At 38.0% G+C, this 18,798-nt stretch overlaps 2 protein-coding genes across 7 annotated transcripts; both read right to left on the reverse strand.

Moving 5' to 3' along the window:
* Positions 1 to 3,407: 3,407 nt before the first annotated feature.
* On the reverse strand, positions 3,408 to 6,474 carry LOC105156153 (U-box domain-containing protein 35). 3 transcript variants are annotated; one of them, XM_011072212.3, is made up of 7 exons: positions 6,072 to 6,474; positions 5,882 to 5,964; positions 5,633 to 5,754; positions 5,074 to 5,560; positions 4,868 to 4,963; positions 4,316 to 4,747; positions 3,408 to 4,241 (listed from the first exon to the last, which is right to left on the reverse strand). In XM_011072212.3, the coding sequence occupies exons 1-7, from the start codon at positions 6,226 to 6,228 to the stop codon at positions 3,495 to 3,497; spliced, it is 2,124 nt and encodes a 707-aa protein (XP_011070514.2). In that variant the 5' UTR covers positions 6,229 to 6,474; the 3' UTR covers positions 3,408 to 3,494. The 3 variants fall into 3 exon arrangements, with proteins under 3 accessions (XP_011070514.2, XP_020547531.1, XP_020547536.1); XM_020691872.2 differs by having other exon boundaries at positions 4,868 to 4,960; positions 6,072 to 6,473; XM_020691877.2 differs by having other exon boundaries at positions 6,068 to 6,473.
* An 8,452-nt stretch (positions 6,475 to 14,926) lies between these two features.
* LOC105178580 (RNA-binding protein 1) lies at positions 14,927 to 18,016 on the reverse strand. Of its 4 annotated transcripts, none has more exons than XM_088879475.1 (7): positions 17,780 to 18,013; positions 16,920 to 17,014; positions 16,789 to 16,833; positions 16,405 to 16,702; positions 16,180 to 16,241; positions 15,521 to 15,602; positions 14,927 to 15,332 (listed from the first exon to the last, which is right to left on the reverse strand). In XM_088879475.1, the coding sequence occupies exons 1-7, from the start codon at positions 17,844 to 17,846 to the stop codon at positions 15,217 to 15,219; spliced, it is 765 nt and encodes a 254-aa protein (XP_088735601.1). In that variant the 5' UTR covers positions 17,847 to 18,013; the 3' UTR covers positions 14,927 to 15,216. The 4 variants fall into 4 exon arrangements, with proteins under 4 accessions (XP_088735601.1, XP_088735599.1, XP_088735605.1 ...); XM_088879473.1 differs by having other exon boundaries at positions 16,920 to 17,041; positions 17,780 to 18,010; XM_088879479.1 differs by lacking the exon at positions 16,789 to 16,833 and having other exon boundaries at positions 17,780 to 18,016.
* Between the last annotated feature and the right edge of the window lie 782 nt (positions 18,017 to 18,798).

An 18,798-nucleotide genomic window follows, 5' to 3' on the forward strand; every position in this document is an offset into this window, starting at 1 on the left:
TCTCGATATCAGGCAAAGGATCCATCATTAGAAGCTGACTCTTCTCTTTGTCAAAGTTCTCATGGAGACCCATGAGGAACTGCATCAGTTGCGTTGCTGTGTGCCTCTCACCAACAGCCTTGTTGATCCCACACGTACAGCCTCCACAAGTACATTTAGGTGAGGGAGCTAGACAAAATAGCTCGTTCCACAGCTTTTTCACCCTTGTTAGGTAGCAAGTTAATGTCATATCCCCCTGTGAGATTGTGGAGATTTCTCTCTGTATCTGATAAATCATAGGTTCGCTACTACGTCCGTATCTGGGTTCAATTTCAAGCCATAATTCTCGTGAAGAGGTCACATACATAAATCCTTCGACTATCTCCTTTGAAATCGAATTCCATAGCCACGAAGTGACCATAAGATCCGCTCGTCGCCACTGCTCAAACAAGGGAGAGCCTACTGTCGGTCGAGGAAATGATCCGTCTATGAAACAAAGTTTCATCTTGCATCCTAGAGCAACATATAGTGCTCTACTCCAAGTCAAATAATTAGATCCGTTCAGCGGTGAAGATGCCAGCACAAAGCTGGAATTATCTGAAGGATGCAAATAAAGCACCTCCTTCTCGTATTGATCCGCTTCCATCGAAGCCGAATCCGTCATGTTCAAGTGTTAGATTGCAGCGACAACGTAATTGATCAGGCGAAGATAAAGTATCCAGAGACCTTCAATATGAAGGCTCTGATACCATGTGAAGAATTGAGTCAAACATGGTGAAAATCGTGCAAATTGATCACAGAATTTGATAGAGAGTATATATGAAGAAGAAGGTTGTTGTTTTAAATAACAAACTCCCGCCTGACTCAACTAACTCAACCGCCTAGTCAGACCTTGTGGCCCAATCACAAGATGAATAATTGACGGGGACGCTGACTGTACAATGTAAACAACTAATGAGAAGAAAACGCTAAAGTAGAAGTAACGATTTCTCCAAACTCCATCTTTTATCCTGCATCCAGAAGATCAACTGCATCACCAGCACCTGTATCACTCTGAGTATGATTCATGGAAGCAAGATCTGTAGTGACGAGGCATACTCCAACAAGCTCTACTCCTAGTAAAGAAGCTTAAAATGACTTCTATCAATCAATTCAGAATCTTTGACTCATAAAGCAAATTCAATAATTCACAGAACACCTCTACAAGGACAATCCTACCTCCTGCATTCGCCGTATTCTCTCAACAATTTCGGCTCCTTAAACAACACAAACACAAACAACATTCAAACCACCAGAACGTGTAATTAAGCAATCTGAGAGTGTGCAAATACCCTGTGGAGGCGATCGAGAGTGTATGAGAGAATTCCGAGACATCCCTCCCGACACGTCATCATTTGCCGGAGTCTCTGGCAAAGCCATAGCCGTCATTTTCGATAGCTCAGAGTAGAATCGATCTTTGTTAGATATCTAATACCACTGGGATTTGAATAAGAATTTTCGTGATTTTCTACTTTTGCTTAATTAAATTCTGCATAAAATATTTTTTTTTGAATATATAAATAGAGAATACAATGTGTATTAAATAAAATATATGACATAATATTATTCTAAAGTAAAAAATTTCATACTGCATTCCAATATGTTAAGTTCATCAAACAATTCGCCTAGATTAGTACAAAACTTGTAAGAATATGAAGAGCATCAAAAGAATCAAACCCTGATCAAGAAGAGGAAGAGAAGAAACAGCTTTAGAAGCATAGAAATAATAGTAAGGATAGGAGTAATTCCGCTGCCCCATGCCTGGTGGCATTATGGTGCCGGGATTGTACACGTAAACTGAAGGAGGTGGAGGAGCGCCGCCGCCCTTCGTTGTGTTCGACGGTGGTGGAGGTGGAGGTGGAGGGTTGGCGCTGCCGCCCCATGAAACATACGAGGGTGGTGGAGGCAGAGGATGGGGCGGCGGAGGAGAGGATGGCGCGGGAGAATCAAAGTAGTATGGTAGCGGCGGGGAGGGGTGGTGCACCGGTGGTGTTGGGGGCGACTTTGGAGTAGGTGGTGGTGGAGGTGAGCATATGACGGGGCAGGTCTCGCAGTCGCTAATACAAAGCAAACCTGCTGGTGGGAGGCCTGTTTGTGTTTGGCCTTCAGATCTTGAAGATGCGAACAGGATAAAGAGGAATAGCATCCATGTTCTTGGCATGAGTGCAAGAATTCGTGAATTTTTCATTTGGTTTTCTTTAAAAAGTGCATGAAAATTTTGACTCATTGGGTAGTGATTGATGTTTATGTGCAGTATGTATTTATAGAGACTCATGCTAGAGTAGTAGGAACTAGGGAGGCTTTTATATGTATAGCATGTAACGACACGAAGCCTGGTAAATGGAGATACAAGTGTATTAGTTTTACAGTGAACTGGTTGCCCTTTTTGAATTATATATTTATCATATAATGTAATAAATGCGATTAGTCGAATTCAATCCTTTCAAGAATTTGTCTCGATTGTGATTTATTTTAAATAAGAGTTGGAATTCTTATGTTATGTGTCTGAAAAGCAGTATCCTTTTCTGTAGAAAATTGGGACACTTGGAAACCAGTCTTTGTCAGAAGGGGAAACAATAATTTTGCTTGGCCTACTATGAGAAAGTGTGTGTGTAAAGTCACACTCAGGAAATCAAGTGATTAGCATGTAGTCCTTGCCTTTTGACTTAAGTGCGTGCAACGACTGTTGTTTGTTGTGTGTTGAATGAAGAAGACAGTTTTCTATCTACTAACTGTTGTTATCCATTTGGGCATCCTAAGTAAAATGCAATTGGGACTTGCATTTCCCGTGCTTTTCTGCAGACAAAATCCATTTCCGAACTTTGGATTATGCTTTTCTCTTGACACAATCTACCTTTGCAGGCGGGCACCAATTACGCAAAGTTTGTTCTACACTGTGACACTTTGTGCTTTGCATAAGGTACCTTTCTTATGGGGGAGGGCTTTGGAATCCTCCCCTTCAGTCTCTAATCCCAAGCAAAGGATTTCATCTGTGCCACTGCTGATTCCGATTGAGAGGGAGCTCTTTTTCTTGAAGAGAAGTGGACATGATTCTTGAACATAATGATTCAACGGTACCGGATTGATAACAAGAAGTTGACATGTAGATACCAAATGAGCATATTGGAGTTCAGAAACATGTTACAATTGAGTTTCAAGATGTTATTTTTGTTTCATGGCCAACTTTTTCCAGTTTATTTTGAGGATATATATAGTTTCCGTCCACGTTTTTATTCTGCAATCACAAACTTCAGCCTCTGCATCTTCGGGGAATGCTGCTTTATTTTTGAAATTCACGTATTCATTGAGTCATTATGATATCCAAGAATCCTGGAATTTTTTGTAATGAAATGAAATTTCACGAGGAAAAAAGAGCAAAGCATGACTGATAAAGATGAAAACAAGGAACTAATTTAATTCAACTTCATGCTTTTGGGGCCAGCAAAGAAAAGATTGAAAAAGTAAAATTTCAACACCTAGCCGAAACTTGGATGAGGACTTGATCTACGAGAAGACTTCTTATGGCTTAATACATGTTCGGTACCGAGTTTTTTAAGCCTGTTAAGCTGTGGAAGTATGTCTTTAGCGAGATCCGGCCTGTCTTTCTTTCTCAACTCAGCACATTTCAGGGCCATGTTCGCGTAGCCAAGGGTCTCTTCAATGGGCCAATCGGGCACACTTGGATCAAGAAAATCCACAAACGTCCCTTTCTCTATGGCCTTCTCGACTTGGTGAGTAAGTCCCATTGGTGGCCTAGCTGTAATAATTTGTAGCAACATCACCCCCAACGAGTATATATCAGATTTAGTCCCTAACTTGCCCGTTTGCTGATACTCCGGATCTATGTAACAGAACGTGCCTGCAGCAGACGTCATGTGATACTGAGTGACACTATCTGCAACTGAGGGTGGAACTAATCGAGCTAAGCCAACATCACTTATCTTGCACGTGTAGTTACGGTCTAACAGGATGTTGGCAGGCTTTAGGTCCCGGTGCACAAGTGGTTCAGGCTTGGCCTGGTGGAGAAACAAGAGTCCCGTTGCTATATCAGCCGCAATCTTGAAACGGATGCTCCATGGGATTGGAGGGGTGTTCCCTTTTCGAAACAAACGATCTTCAAGGCTCCCGTTGTTCATGTATTCATAAACCAAGATCCCATACTCGGGACAGGCTCCCATGAGGAGGACCATGTTTGGATGTCTCATGAAGCTTAGGACTTCAACCTGCACATGTGCAAATGATCACGCACACATTGCAACACCAGTTACAAATCTTTCACAGCAAATGATCTAAATACCTCTTGTTGGAACTGTTTTCTCCCTTGTGTAGCATCAGGTCTGAGAACTTTTACAGCTACTCTTGTGTGATCAAGTTTTCCTTTGAAAACAGGGCCGTAACCACCTTCACCGATTTTGAAGGACCTCGAGAATTTATTCGTTGCAGCTTCAATCTCCTCAATAGTGTATCTCCTGTAACGGACATCGTTGTTTGACAAGATAGTAAGAGCTCGACTCTTTTCTTTGGCCTCGCGCTTGGCTCTCAGCTCTGCTTGCTTTCTTCTCTGTGTTTCCCTCTTTGCAAGTTCCTGTGCTTTCTCTGCTGCTTCAATGGCAGCCCTGCATTTCGCTTTCTCCACTTCTAAAAGTGCAAGGGCTGCCTCTTCAGCAGTCCGCGCCTGCTGTAATCCATGTATATCGTCCAGCTTATTCATCTCATGAAGTTCATCAGCCTATAAGTTCAGCAAAGACGACTTAATTAGAAAAGCTGCTAAATTCCTCTCTAAACTCTTATCTACATTAAAAGCATCAAATATGCAGTGTTGTAAAAACAGAGATCCTCAAATTCTTACCTGATGTTTTAATGAAACTGCTTCTTTGCAAGCTGTATTGTACATATTCATGGTTTGCCTCACCTCTAGCTTTAGCTTTTCAAGTTCATTAATCTGCTATTACCAGATATATAACAGAGTAGTAGTAGCAGTAAAATTCTCTTGTACTTGTAAAACTGCATCAAAAACAAAATTGAACCATATTTGCAATATTTGATCATACTTACTGGAGGCGATGAGTTCTCCTCATGATCAGCTGTTTCTCCCGTGGACTTACCTAACATCTGCCCATTTGCAATACCCGTTGATCCATGACTGATTTCATCAGGTTCTGCTACATCATTGTCCCTGGATTTCCAACTGGATGAATGCAGTATAGATCCTCTACTGGAAACCTCGAGACTAGATGAATTTCTTGATGACCACCAACTGGGATTAGCTGATGGTTTTTTAGACAAACTACTAGAAATCTCATGATGATGGCGCATCGATCCATTGCTTAAAGTCCTCTCGGGCTTGATCGCCTCAGAACTGCATTTGACAGGCGTCCTCGGGGACCCAAGTGGAGACTGCGGCCTAGGAGGAGTTGAACCTGCTGCTGGCTGGGCTGCCGGTCGCACAGATTGTGTCTTTCCCCTTGAAATTACATAAACGCTACAGAAATCGGGTGCGGCCTTGTTTATCATGGTTGGGACATCATGAGTCCAGAACATCCTGCAAGTTTAGGACATCATATTACGAGTTTAAGGCATCAAGAGGGAGAGACAGATAGTTCAGGTTACATACCGAGTAATGGGACTTCTTGATGAGGCTCCAAGAACTATATTACTGATATGGTGGCTGCTGATGTAGTCTATAAGTGTGCTATGAACATCTGTCCCTTCTAGGACAACAGGCTGCATTATTATCTGCATGATCATCAACATTTTGGCCAATCATTTGGAAATCTTTTCAAGATTAAAGCATCGTGATTAAAACAAAAAAAAAAAAACCCACAATGTTGAATATGTAATTACAAAGAACTCGACTTATTACCCCTTTACGTGCACCGTAAGCACGAAACTGCGTGAAAAGATCCTCAAACGATTCATTATTTGCCTCCGGGGCACCACCATTGTCTGCATCGAACATCATTATTGGAAATTAAACGAGAGACATTTCACATCGTACAGGCTACCACATGATGCAACGTAATTAGACAACAGAAAAAAGAGAGGGTACCTACGATTATGCAAGTTTCTGGTCTTGACATGGAGCAAATTGAGAGTCGTATTGGTCACAAGCAGATTATCGATCGCCCATCTAACGGCCGTTGCGCTGTGCTTGTCCCTATCGACAGCCACGGCTGTGGCGCTGCCTTCGTGTGGCATATGGGATTCCATAATATATATATATATATATATATATATATATAAATATATATATATATATGTTGCGTTATCGTCCCATGAAATTGATATGAATCGTTAGGAAGAGGTGGTGCAATGGGGTTGATGCCGGCGGTGTAGTAGCACCACGTCCGCCACCATTGCCACCGCGATCACCACCTTCTGTCCATAACCTTAATTTCCTATGGAAAGAGGAAAGGAGAAGGGACGAGGGACGTCCCCAAACTCCTGAATTTGGATTTGATTTAGAATTTTCTTTTCGAGTATTTAAGTAAATCGTAGAGCACGCCTTGAAATTTACTATTTATATCCTTCTCTTATCCATCCATTTCTTTTTCGCCTATTTTGATTCATTTGTGACACAAATTTCTCACTTTTTAAAATAACCTAAATTTTATGACATAGGAAATTTTAATTTGAGATTAAATGAATTATATTTCGCGAAAAATAAGTCCACGTACAATAAAGGTAGATGCTAATAGTAATTAAGTTGAGTCATATCCCGACAAATTTTGGCAAAAATTAGATAGGAATAATTGCACTTTTTTTCCCTAACATTTGGTATAATTACACGTAAATTTTTTGTGGTTTGATAAATTATATCTAATACCTCTGGAGTTTCTTTCCATTTAACAAATAAGTTCATTCTTTAGTCAAAATTTACCAAATTTGCTGATATTAACAAAAAAAAAAAAAAATTAATTGAACAATGAATATATAACTAACTTTTTATTGACAGGAGAGGAGACACTAAAATCAGGTGTGGGCACAAAATTGAAGTTGGATCCCACATTTGTTGACTTTTACCCCCACTGTTGCCCTAGTGATGATAGACATCGTCACTCAAATTACCCAACAAATTCAAAAATTTCCACATAATATTTGGGGACATATCTTCCTTGAAACTATAATGTAATAATGTCCAATATCTTATGTTTGATTTATATTACAAGATTTAAACAGTCAAGAAATAGGGGCAAATTCATTTGACATTTTCAATATTATTATATTACTTGGCAAAATACAATTTATTCTATTTTTAATTATTAATAATCAATATAAGAAAAAATGTGAGTAATTCCTTTGTGATATTATAAATGAGCAAATTATCTCATTATGAAAAAATAAATAGTGATTTACCTCCCTATATTTTTTGAAATACAATAATTTACCCTTTTTGGTGTTAGAAATACAAAATTTTGGATGAAGAATAAGTGATTATTAGAGAAAATTCGAGTTCACTTGTCATAAATCTTAAATAATTTTAATATATCAAATAAAAGAGAATAAAAGTTTTGGCATGAGCTATTATGTTAGTTTTCTTTAGATTTTCATTCAATTTTTGTGGTGAACTGATTAAAATACATTTTTGGAATATAAATTATAGTGTTATATATTTTTATAAATTATTATGTTACTCATCCTCAATTTTTTATATACCTTTTCAACTATTTTTTTTTTAAAGAAATAGTAATATTCTGCTCATTATTAAAAGACTTTTTTTACTTAAAAAATATTTATATTATATTTTAAATAATAAATAAGTATATGGAGGTAGGTAGTTGTAATTTAACGAAAAGAAAAAAGTATGAAAGGCGGTTACGAATATGTAAGGAGAAACGCGTAGTGAGTTGGTCTTATTCTCAGCTCGGTCGTCACCGTCTTCAACCAACCACCTTCTCTATCGTCTTCCCTCCAAACTTCCTCAATTCACACCCCTATCTCTCTCTCTCTCTATATATATATATATATGTATATATATATTTGTATGCAGAGGTAGCACAGTTTTCAAACTGCAATTGTACAGGTTGACATTCGCCATGCGTTCACACGTTCTATCAATCACTCACCTGGGTTTCATTTGTTTATGTATATGAGGCTTCCGTTTTCCACAGAAATTCCTGATTGCTCCTCTCTTTTTGGTGCTTTAGGCTTTTTTTCAGGAAGCCCGTTTGGAGATGAATGAGAACAAGCAGCAGCAGAGGAAGCGAATACGAAAAGAAAATACAATTGATAGTGTTAAAATGGATGAAAAGCAAGTGAAGGTTAAAGGGTTGAACGAGAGCATAACTACTTTAGTTTTGCTGGAGGATCAAGAAAAGAACGATCTTGAAGAGCTGGAGAAGGAGAATCAAGAAGAAATGATTCAATTTGAAGAAAATCACAGCAACAGAAAGCGCGAGATGATGGATTATTACTCCAAGCTTCAGGGTTTTCATAAAGATGGGGAAAGGGCTGAAGGCACTCGGAGAAGAAAAGCAAAGTCGAATGCTTTTGCTGCCACAGAAGCTGCTGCGATGGCCATTGGTGCTGCAACCGCGGAGGATTCTATTTCTGATGATAAAATCGCCGGTGGCATGAATGATAAAGCTCCGGCTGCAGCAGGGCCTCAAAGGCGACTGTGGGTTAAGAATAGGTCCAAAGATTGGTGGGATCAATGTAATAGTCCTGATTTTCCGGAGGAAGAATTCAAGAAGGCGTTTAGAATGGGGAAGGATACATTTGACTTGATTTGTATTGAGTTGAGCTCTGTTGTTGCTAAGGAAAATACTATGTTGAGGGATGCAGTCCCTGTTAGACAACGCGTTGCGGTGTGCATATGGCGGTTGGCCACCGGAGAGCCACTTAGGCTTGTATCGAAGAAGTTTGGTTTGGGAATATCAACATGTCATAAGCTCGTACTCGAGGTTTGCTCAGCAATAAGGAATGTTTTGATGCCAAAATATCTTAGATGGCCAGATGAGGAGTCTTTGAAAAGAATTAAGGATGAATTCAAGTCGATTTCTGGGATACCTAACGTGGTTGGATCAATGTACACGACGCATATACCGATCATCGCTCCAAAGAATAGTGTGGCAGCTTATTTTAATAGGCGGCATACTGAGAGGAATCAGAAGACGTCATATTCGATCACTGTTCAGGGTGTTGTTGATCCAAGGGGAGTTTTTACTGATGTATGCATTGGCTACCCTGGTTCAATGCCCGACGATCAGGTGTTGGAGAAGTCCACGCTTTTCCAACGGGCAAATGCAGGTTTCTACAACGGTGTTTGGATCGTTGGGAGTTCTGGATACCCTTTGATGGATTGGGTATTAGTCCCTTACACACACCAACATTTGACTTGGACTCAGCATGCTTTTAATGAGAAAATTGGGGAAATTCAGGGAGCTGCTAAAGAGTCATTTGCAAGATTGAAAACGAGGTGGGGTTGTTTGCAGAGAAGGACTGAAGTGAAGCTTCAAGATTTGCCTATGGTGCTCGGGGCTTGCTGTGTGTTGCATAACATATGTGAAACGAGGAATGAGGATTTGGATGCATCAATGAAGTTTGAGCTCATTGATGATGAAATGGTTCCTGAGGTTGGATTGAGGTCAGCTAACGCGATGAAGGCCAGAGATACAATCGCGCACAATCTTTTGCATCATAACCACGCCGGCACCTCATTTCTCACATAGGAGAAGAAGTAAGCCAGCCTCTTCACCTCTTGTAATTCCTGAAACATTGACTTTATACATTTGTGTCGTAGATTTGTACCATAAGCAGTCACAGCGTACTCAGGGGTCTCATTTCTCCATGGAAGGTGCGAAGTGATGATTGTTGGCGTGTAGGCCGAAGTCATAAACAGAAATCACAGACCCGTGTAGTTCAGTTTGCACTACTAGAAATAATTAGGTGAATTGCATTAGTTCATTCTGATTCTTTGATTTCATTGTTATACTTCCAAAAGAAGCATGATACAATATTTCTTGTTTATGTTAAATGAAAAGAGCGAAGTTGCACTTTTAGTCCTGTATGTTTAGAAGTTTTGCACATTTAGTCTTCTAGCTTTGCACGCAACACATTTGATCCTGTATTTTTTCCACTAACACATTCGGTCCTGTATCTTTCCGAACTCAACACTTTTGGTCCTGTAGAAAAAAAATAATGACCATTCTGCTCTTCTAATGTAAAAGCTTTATAGTTTCATCCCATGCTCACAATTGACCCAACATGCTTCAGAAATAAATTAAGTCCTCACAAATTCGTACCTTCTTCTGGGTATTTTCTTGATTTTTTGCCATCTTGTTCTTGGGTATTTCTCAATTTTTTACAGATTTCTCCAACCACACTACCGCAGCAGATGGTTTGCTGAACTTGGCTCTTTCAGCAACTAACAACACAGTCTTGTTTCGTTTTCTACCTTAGGGCGTAGAAGACACTCCAATATACGGACTTAATAGAATTTTAGATAACAAATTGAACAGAAGCCTTGCTTTTATAGAAGAAATATATGAAATATTACATAGATATGATTTTCTCCATTGGAGAAGACAACTGTTTAACCTCTCATAAAAGAGGACTTGACTAGTTGGGGAAACCCCCATAGAACTGAAAATTTAAAAATACAAGAAATTTGGAAAACCTATTGAAATACTATGCCTTGAAAAGTTGGAGAAAATTTCTGATGATCCTCATCTGCTTCATTGCTTCCTTATTTATAGGCGTCCGCAGACTTCAAATTCAAACTCTAAACTTGTTTTTTTATGACGTCACTGCATTCATCATCGCCTTGTCTTTTTTTAATGACGTCATTGCGTTCGCCATCTCTGCGTCCTTTCCAGCTGATGGTCATGATGGCTTGTCGGCTATGTGATTGCTAGCTAGATTTTCTCTTTCTGACTGTTGGCTTTTGTTCTCTTCCGCCGACAGTCTTAACTTCTGATTTTGACATTCTGTGTTTTTTACTTTGCTTTGTAAAAAGTCTTCTTTTTACCCTTGTCCTGTTTTAGTTTGAGTTTATTCTGGGTGACCTGAATTTTCGTCTCGAACAAGGGCTTTTCTTGTTTTTGCAACAAGGGCATATGTAGTTTTGCCATTGCCCAACATGCCTCATGTTTCATGTCTTTATCCTTGTAGTCCCATATAAGTATTCTCTTTTTCTCGAACATGCTTTCTGTGAACTTAGTACTTTTTCCTGTCATGAATTTTAACAGGAATGATCCATTCAACTTATGTGAAAATATTTTAAATGTTTACTTGACTTTGTCCATCTTAATGAGACAGACTCATGGACCCCAAACTCTCTTGGTGGAGATATCATCCTCACTCATGGTTGACACCAGCGGAGCTTCTCCCAAGACAGTTTTGATTTTGTTGAAAACTACCATATCTGGTTTCTATAGCTTGATAAAATTGAATGTTGGATAAAACCCCTTTCCTGCTGTTTTTGAAGCTGATGATGTGAACTTCAACTCCAAGATATCTCCTCTTTTTAAGTGAGGGTTATTTTGCCATGATTCGTAAACCACCACATTAATCTACTTCGAAAGCTTTGAGATTTTCGGAAAACTTGGAGATAATATGAACTGAAGTTGGTGCCCCAAAATCATACTATTCTCGGACCTCTTCTTATTTGGATCCTTCTAACATTCAGACTCTGTTATGTTTTCGAGATTTTTTTATTGCGGTCTTGCTTGGATTGACACCTTTGCAAAAAATTAATTTTTCCCACATTTGCTGGTAAACCTACCAAGCAGAGGAAGAAGGTATTAACTCGTTAATATTAACCTCAGAGGTGTCAGTCATCGGCCTAAGGCTAATCTCCCTCTTTAATCTCAGAGGTGCTAGGTTGACTCGAATCTTTAGAGGTTTGCACTCCCTGTAACTCGATTGTCACCGTTTCACTAGAGTCTGATGATGGCCTCGTGCAAGCAGTACTTGAATCTAACGCTACAGGTCTAGAGCCCTGTACTCTAAGGTTATATTTTGGGCCATGCTCCCGCAACTTGCGAGTCATCATTGAGGGTGATACCTTTCAAATTGGTTCTAATAGGTTGTTCCATAGCGCGGTTGAGGCCACTATAGTACTCTTCATTGCAACCTGAACTGTGTAAAGATCAGCTCTTTGGAGTTGGCCAGCTACTTGGGCTTTCACCTATAGTTGTTCAAACCTTTTATCAAGCTCCTCAAGGTTCTCCCTGAGATGCAAGAGCCTCAAAATAATGGAGTTTGCTTCAGATGCCCCGATCTCTTGTTAGGAATACAAGAATATTTTCGTGAGATTTTATAATGACAATATTATAACAATAATATTGGCATTCAGCCTGCCATTTGATAATACGAGCCTTCTCAATTTGATTCTAATTTATTTTTTAAGAAAGTTGTAACAATAGTATTATCAAATTTTATGGTAAATTCTTTAGCAAGTAACAATAAATACCATTTCTTAAAAGTCTTCCAAACTGCAAAGAACTCTTTCTCGTTGACATGCCAGACTTTGGCTTGTTTTCTGATAACAACCCTCCTGTGTTTCTACAAGGTTCTTTCCCTATAGTGGTCTTTTTCATGAGCACTGTTGCCCATTGATAGTCATTGGAGTTCGTCTAGACTACCAATTCGTTCTCGTCTTGCGGAATAGCAAGCTTGGATAGGTTACTGCAAACCTGTTTCAGCTCACGAACTCTTTGAATGTGGATTTCTTCCCACTTCCATTTTGAACTTTTCATTTCTTTCAAGAGAGGTTGAAAATCCTTTGTATATCTTGCAAGATCCTTAATTAAGATACCTGTAAAATTAACAACTCTCAAGAAGTTCTATAAATGCTTTTTGTCCTTGAGTACATCCGATCTTCACAGGACCCTCTAAACTTAGCTCCACTAATTTTATGAAATTTTCCTTGTCGAGTTCTAAGGTAGTTGATGCTATCTTTATTGCTGCAACCCATTCATCTATCAATTTCTCGGTATTCTAAAAATCGATATATCCAGGTTAAGTATAGCGTCTTATGAATGCAAGGGCTGGTGATTCTCGCGCAATATGTATTTTCAAGCATTCTTCTTGAATTTCTTCCTGAATTTTTCTTAGCCTAGTCCCTACAAACGTTGGGGGTGGCGTTGGTGTGGAAATCCGCACTCTCTCTTATTTGATGATCCTGTAGAGGATCATTGGAACATTTACTTCCCTCCTGTGGTGGTAGTGCTGGAGTGATTTCATTGGTTTGGATATTGACTAAATCCACAATCCCGAGTTGAGAAAAGAATTTTGCCAATTCTTGTAAATCTGATAGATCTGACTCTCGTCACCTCCATTACTTTATAAATCTAATGGATGCAATGATCAGATCTTCTCTGGTCTTCGGCTTTGGAATCTCCGTGGCCTTCCCCTTCTGACGTAGAAGAGGTACTATTCCAAAGGCGTCCTTGATCCGTTCATATCTGTATATTGATGTCTCAGGGCTCTCCTTTTGATTTCTCTTTAGATCTGCAATTTCTGACTTCAAATTTGTAAGTTCCTTATGTAGATCGGGAAGGATATTAAGATCTTGTCCACCTTCTGGCTTAAGGTTTCTTATTTCATAGGTATATGAATTAACCTATATCCATAGTCTTGAACTATGTTTTGTATTCCTCTCTGATCTTGGAGATCTTCGAGGCATCTGGCTCGAGTTCTTTCGAGTCAGTTGTTTAATCATAATTTTTAGAACTATAACTATGCAGGAATTTACTCGTTCCGCTTCTCTTGGCTGGGATTCTACCATGGACTTTAGTGAAGTGTAAACGTCTCACTACATTTCATGGTAGTATATGTCAAACTTGAAAATTCCTCAATCATTCTTCTTCTTCTGGCCCGAGAAGATTTGGGTCAATCCTCTTGGGACCATTGTAACATTTGTCAAGAATTTTCATGAGAAAGTATCTTCTTTTGTATTTCCAGAATTTGGAAATATTCCTTGTTTTCATCGTAATTGAAACTTTTGTTCGGTTTCATTTCTCTCAAAGAGTCTCATCCATTAGGAGATAAATAATATCTAAATGCAATATAAACAAATATTTATTCAATAAAATCTAAAGCTCTTATACCATTCTAAGCGAGCATTAACAAAAAAAATGTAAAGGGAGTGAATATGCTCTTTAATAGTTGCTTAGGAATAAAATTCGCCAAAATCTGTCAGAAGACTAAAAGTAAGCAATTTGAAGGTTACTGGACCTAAATAAATATTGACATAATTATCGGACTAAAATTAATATTAAACATACTTAGAAGACTAAAATAATAATTTTTCTGTAAAATTATCTTAAATTTGGTAGCAGGACTAAATCTGTCTCTTCTTGAATGTTATAGCACTAAATCTGTTAGCCCGAAAGTTAAAAGGACTAAACGGGCCAACAAACCAAATTTAGAGGAAATTTGTCATTTTCCCAATGAAAAAGATTTCCCCTTTGTATAGAGGTAAACTTCTTACATTTTGGTTGCCCAATCAAGAAAAAGCAAGAATCATCACTGCTTAATATACAAGATTATGCCCAAGTGAAGAGCAAGGCTGTCTGACTTGATCTTGATGGCATCTGAATTTGATTGCTGTTGCTGGAATATTCGTTAATGATATATTTGTGAATTAACAACAAAAGGTTTGATTAAGATTTTGAATTTGAATCTTACAATCCAAACAAAACCCAGCTACTAATCGAAATCTTTGAATTCATTTTATATACACCAAAAAGTTTATGTATGAAATTTCGCACTCTTATATCTCATTCCTGGATAGAAATAAACAAAAGGTAAGGAAGGTGGAGAGAATAACGCCGGTTGAGTTGTACCCTCTGTGATGTATCCTTACCCAGTTATTACATGCATTTGAATCGTTTCTTAACAATACCATGTAATCAAAATCCTTTTTTAAAGAAAAAAAAATGTAATGATGTCTATATGGATATTGAAGCGAATAATTTTGATGCTTTTCTATGACATCGAAGTCCAGAATTGATATAATCCCCAAACTTAATGAACCTGTACTTTACTCGCCTTATGAAGCCAAGCAAGTACACAACCTAACCTAAAATGTTAGGAGCATTCTAATGTTGCTCCTTGCACCGTACCCGGCAACACCATACACAACAAAATGGACTGTATAGGTTTTTCTTCAGGAAAAAGCTTTATGACTAGCATCTCCACGGAGTCCTTGGAATGCAGAATACTTGTCAGCACATGGGGTTTGCCTTGTGGTCATCGCGCACCTCCAAATCGTTGCTCATCTTGGTTAGATGGTAGGCGAAAAGGAAAATGAGCAAAATGGATCCTCAGGAGAGGGGAGTTCTGTTTCTTGTCATCAAACTTGTAACCTGCAGGTTCAGAGGCTAGATCAGAATGTGAGACTGAAAAGTAACTTTGTCAAGGATCGGAGCTGCAATAGATATTCTGTTAAGGATTTCTTCATCCCACATTAATCATCCAAGTCTCATGTGATCAAACATTTGAGGATAGTAGCATACTTCCATTTAACAATATAAACTGGAGATGGAGCTCCAACCTTGGAGGGCTTCCATAGCCGTGAGAGCACACTTTGCATCAGTAAACTCCACAAAGCACAGCACCATCGCCTTGTCTCCACGCTGCATACAGAATTTTCAGTTGAAGGAAGAAGAGAAAAAATAATAATAATAAAACAAGCAAGAGGTAATACTGATGTCAATTCAAAGTAAAGCACCACATTTGTGCGAGACACATCTTCAAGGCCTGTAATACACTCCCATATTTCCTTTTGCGTTTCTTTCAGGATGTAACTTATTCCGCATTTCACCATAGATAAATCAAATTTATGCTTCCAGGCTATAAATATTGTTATGCACAGATGGATGTTCTCAACCTAACACTCCATCTAATGATCAAGAAGCATATAGTGAAAAACTACGGAACAGGCAAAAAATCTATCCTGGGGGAGTTTCTCATCAAGATAACTACAGGAAATCATGCAAGTAGCAACTTGAAAATCCAGTAGAACATTCGGAAAAATTTAATGCTACTGTTGATGATCTCATAGTTAGCAATTGTATATCTGTAATATCGAGCCAAAGTTTGTGCAATGTGTACTAAAAACAGGTAGATGCCAATTTGATGTGTCTTACCAGGTGTAGCATAAAGTAGACTCATCATGAAAGAACAAGACTAAAAAATCAAAAGCAAACTTACACGTCTGGGCTCCTTATGAACAACTCTAATCTCTCTAAACCCAATAAATGGCCGAAAAAGATCTATTTGCAAGTTAAGGGCATTGTAAGTAAATGGCTGAAAAAGCAAATTTAGGGACAATGTAAGCATCTCAAAGACACCAATATTAGAGCAGACTAAATTTGAACTTTTAGGGAAAAAATTAAAGGAGTCAACGCATCAAGATTACTGAAGTAGGAAGGATACGTCCTATTTCTCTTCTCGTACAGTCAGTTGGAAGCCCATCAACAAACAAAATATTTGACTCTCCAGCTGGAACAGGAGGACCATCGGCCCTTCTCATTGAGTTTTCATAAGTCGCATCAGGGATGCCAGGGCTAGTGCCTGGAGCAACATCTCGCTGGCGGACTAGCAGGCTTGGATCCTCGAAAGAAGATGGGTAGCCTTTAAAGCTAGTTCCGGCAGTCAATCCACTAATACCAGGTTCAGAACGAATACCAGCAAAATCGTCGACGCCATAAGCCCCAGCACGTGATGGTAAGATCTAAACCACAAAACAAAAATGAAACCGTTTGTTCATCACATGCATCAAGACTTTCAAGCGTGCCTGAAAGATAGGAAAATACTCACATCTTTTTGTGGAAAATCTGAGGAAGCAGCACGTAATGGTAAGATCTAAACCACAAAACAAAAATGAAACCGTTTGTTCATCACATGCATCAAGACTTTCAAGCGTGCCTGAAAGATAGGAAAATACTCACATCTTTTTGTGGAAAATCTGAGGAAGCAGCACGTAAATCTCTGGAACTATAAGGATAATAATTGGTCAAGGTTGACACTTCAGATGGTAAATAACCTGGAAAGCTTGGTTTAGGTATGCTTCCTGGTATAACAGGACTATGTAACTATGAGTTCCCAATATATAAGGAGACACAGAAGAAAAACATGAAATTAGAACAAACTTCATGCAGTAAGAACAGAGCACATTAACACAGTTCAAAATTTTGTTGAATGACACAGAGACATTCTTTTAAGCAACATGACAGCAACTGATTGTTGGAACCAGTTCAAGTGCTGAAAAAAACGGTTATAACAGATGATGCACAAGTGAAAAATGCCAAATTTCTCTAACCCTCCTACTCTGAATTGTTTGTTTGCCTTCTGTAAATGAACAAAATGCAGTTGAAAAGTTTTCAATCTAATTTTCCTTCCATAATCCTTTTTTACTCCGAAGGTTCGTCTCCTGTTGAAAATTAAACTGAACATGACCAAACCCACTTCAGAATTATCAAATTCTAGTCGGAAACTGGTACGATATTAATGCCTCCTCATCCATTTTCATATTTCCTACATTAACAAAAGAAAAAACAAAGTAGTCAAAACTCTCACAACACCTACCACCTAATCAAACACGCCATCTTCTACAACTAAAATTAGTATCAGCAGGAGTTAAAACAATCAAATATGCGAACAGTTAAAGTTATAACACCGCATCAAATAACTGAAGTTTCAGGTAATGATATGCATATGTAAGAATTGTTGCATCTAATATAAGTTAATCAACAAATACAAAGTTACATATAATATAAGTTTCGGGCACAGACGAAAACGACAGACAAACCTCTGTCGGAGGACGACGGCGGAGCGGCGGGGGCAGCAGCGCTGTATCTCCAGTAAGGATCGCCCATGAAAACACAAAATTTGTGCTGGAGATGTATATTTCTTTTACAGATATAGGGTTTTTATTTTGCAAACATCATTGACTAGAAAACATAAAAAGGAAAAAGAAGCATATAATATGAAATCGCTTTCCGCTTTTGACATCTCACACGATTTTTCAAATTCATTGATTATTATGGTAAATGGTTATCGTAATTATATCTTTGCTTAAATTTGTGTTCTTATTGAATATTCAAAATTACAAATAATAAATATATACTTACGTTTTTTACTCTTATTTACATTCATTAAAAACGAAAGCCATTTTCCACTTAAAATATAATTATTTATTTCCTTTAAATAGTTTATCTCATCTTTTAACCGTCAGTATACTATCATATTTATATTTTAATTTCATTCGTATGTTAACCACTTTACTTTGTTTTTATCATATGTTAAGTTTTATTTTTAAAATTTTTATCGTAACTATATATCGTATTATATGTGTGCAAGTCTTTTATGCCACTACGAGTAATAATATTAAAAAAGTTACACACCACAAATGAACATTTATTTGTTATAATATTACACTCTATTTTTGTAATAATAATTCTTATAATAAGTTGATACATTTTTATAAGATGTTGTAAAAAAATGTTAGTGATAAATAATTTTATAATTAAAAATTTTTGTTAAAATCTTAAAAATAAGTTGGGAATATAATATTTTTTATTTAAAAAAAATTAAACGTTCATAATGTCTTGTTTTTAACGGTGAATTACATTTTGTCATTTAAACTATGGCACTTGTTTTTAACGGTGAATTACATTTAGAGTATGTGAGGCCTAAGTATTGAGGTGAGCAATTGTTGTGGATAAACCCCTCAAAATTCAAATTCAAGAAGAAAGGAATTTGAGTTGGATAAGGGTTCTGGTGAATAAACTCCCCATTTCCCTAGGGATCCATCTTATCTTCAAACAT

This window comes from Sesamum indicum, linkage group LG1 (genome assembly GCF_026168435.1).
Source record: "Sesamum indicum cultivar Baizhima isolate 11 linkage group LG1, ASM2616843v1, whole genome shotgun sequence".
Lineage (NCBI taxonomy): Eukaryota > Viridiplantae > Streptophyta > Magnoliopsida > Lamiales > Pedaliaceae > Sesamum > Sesamum indicum.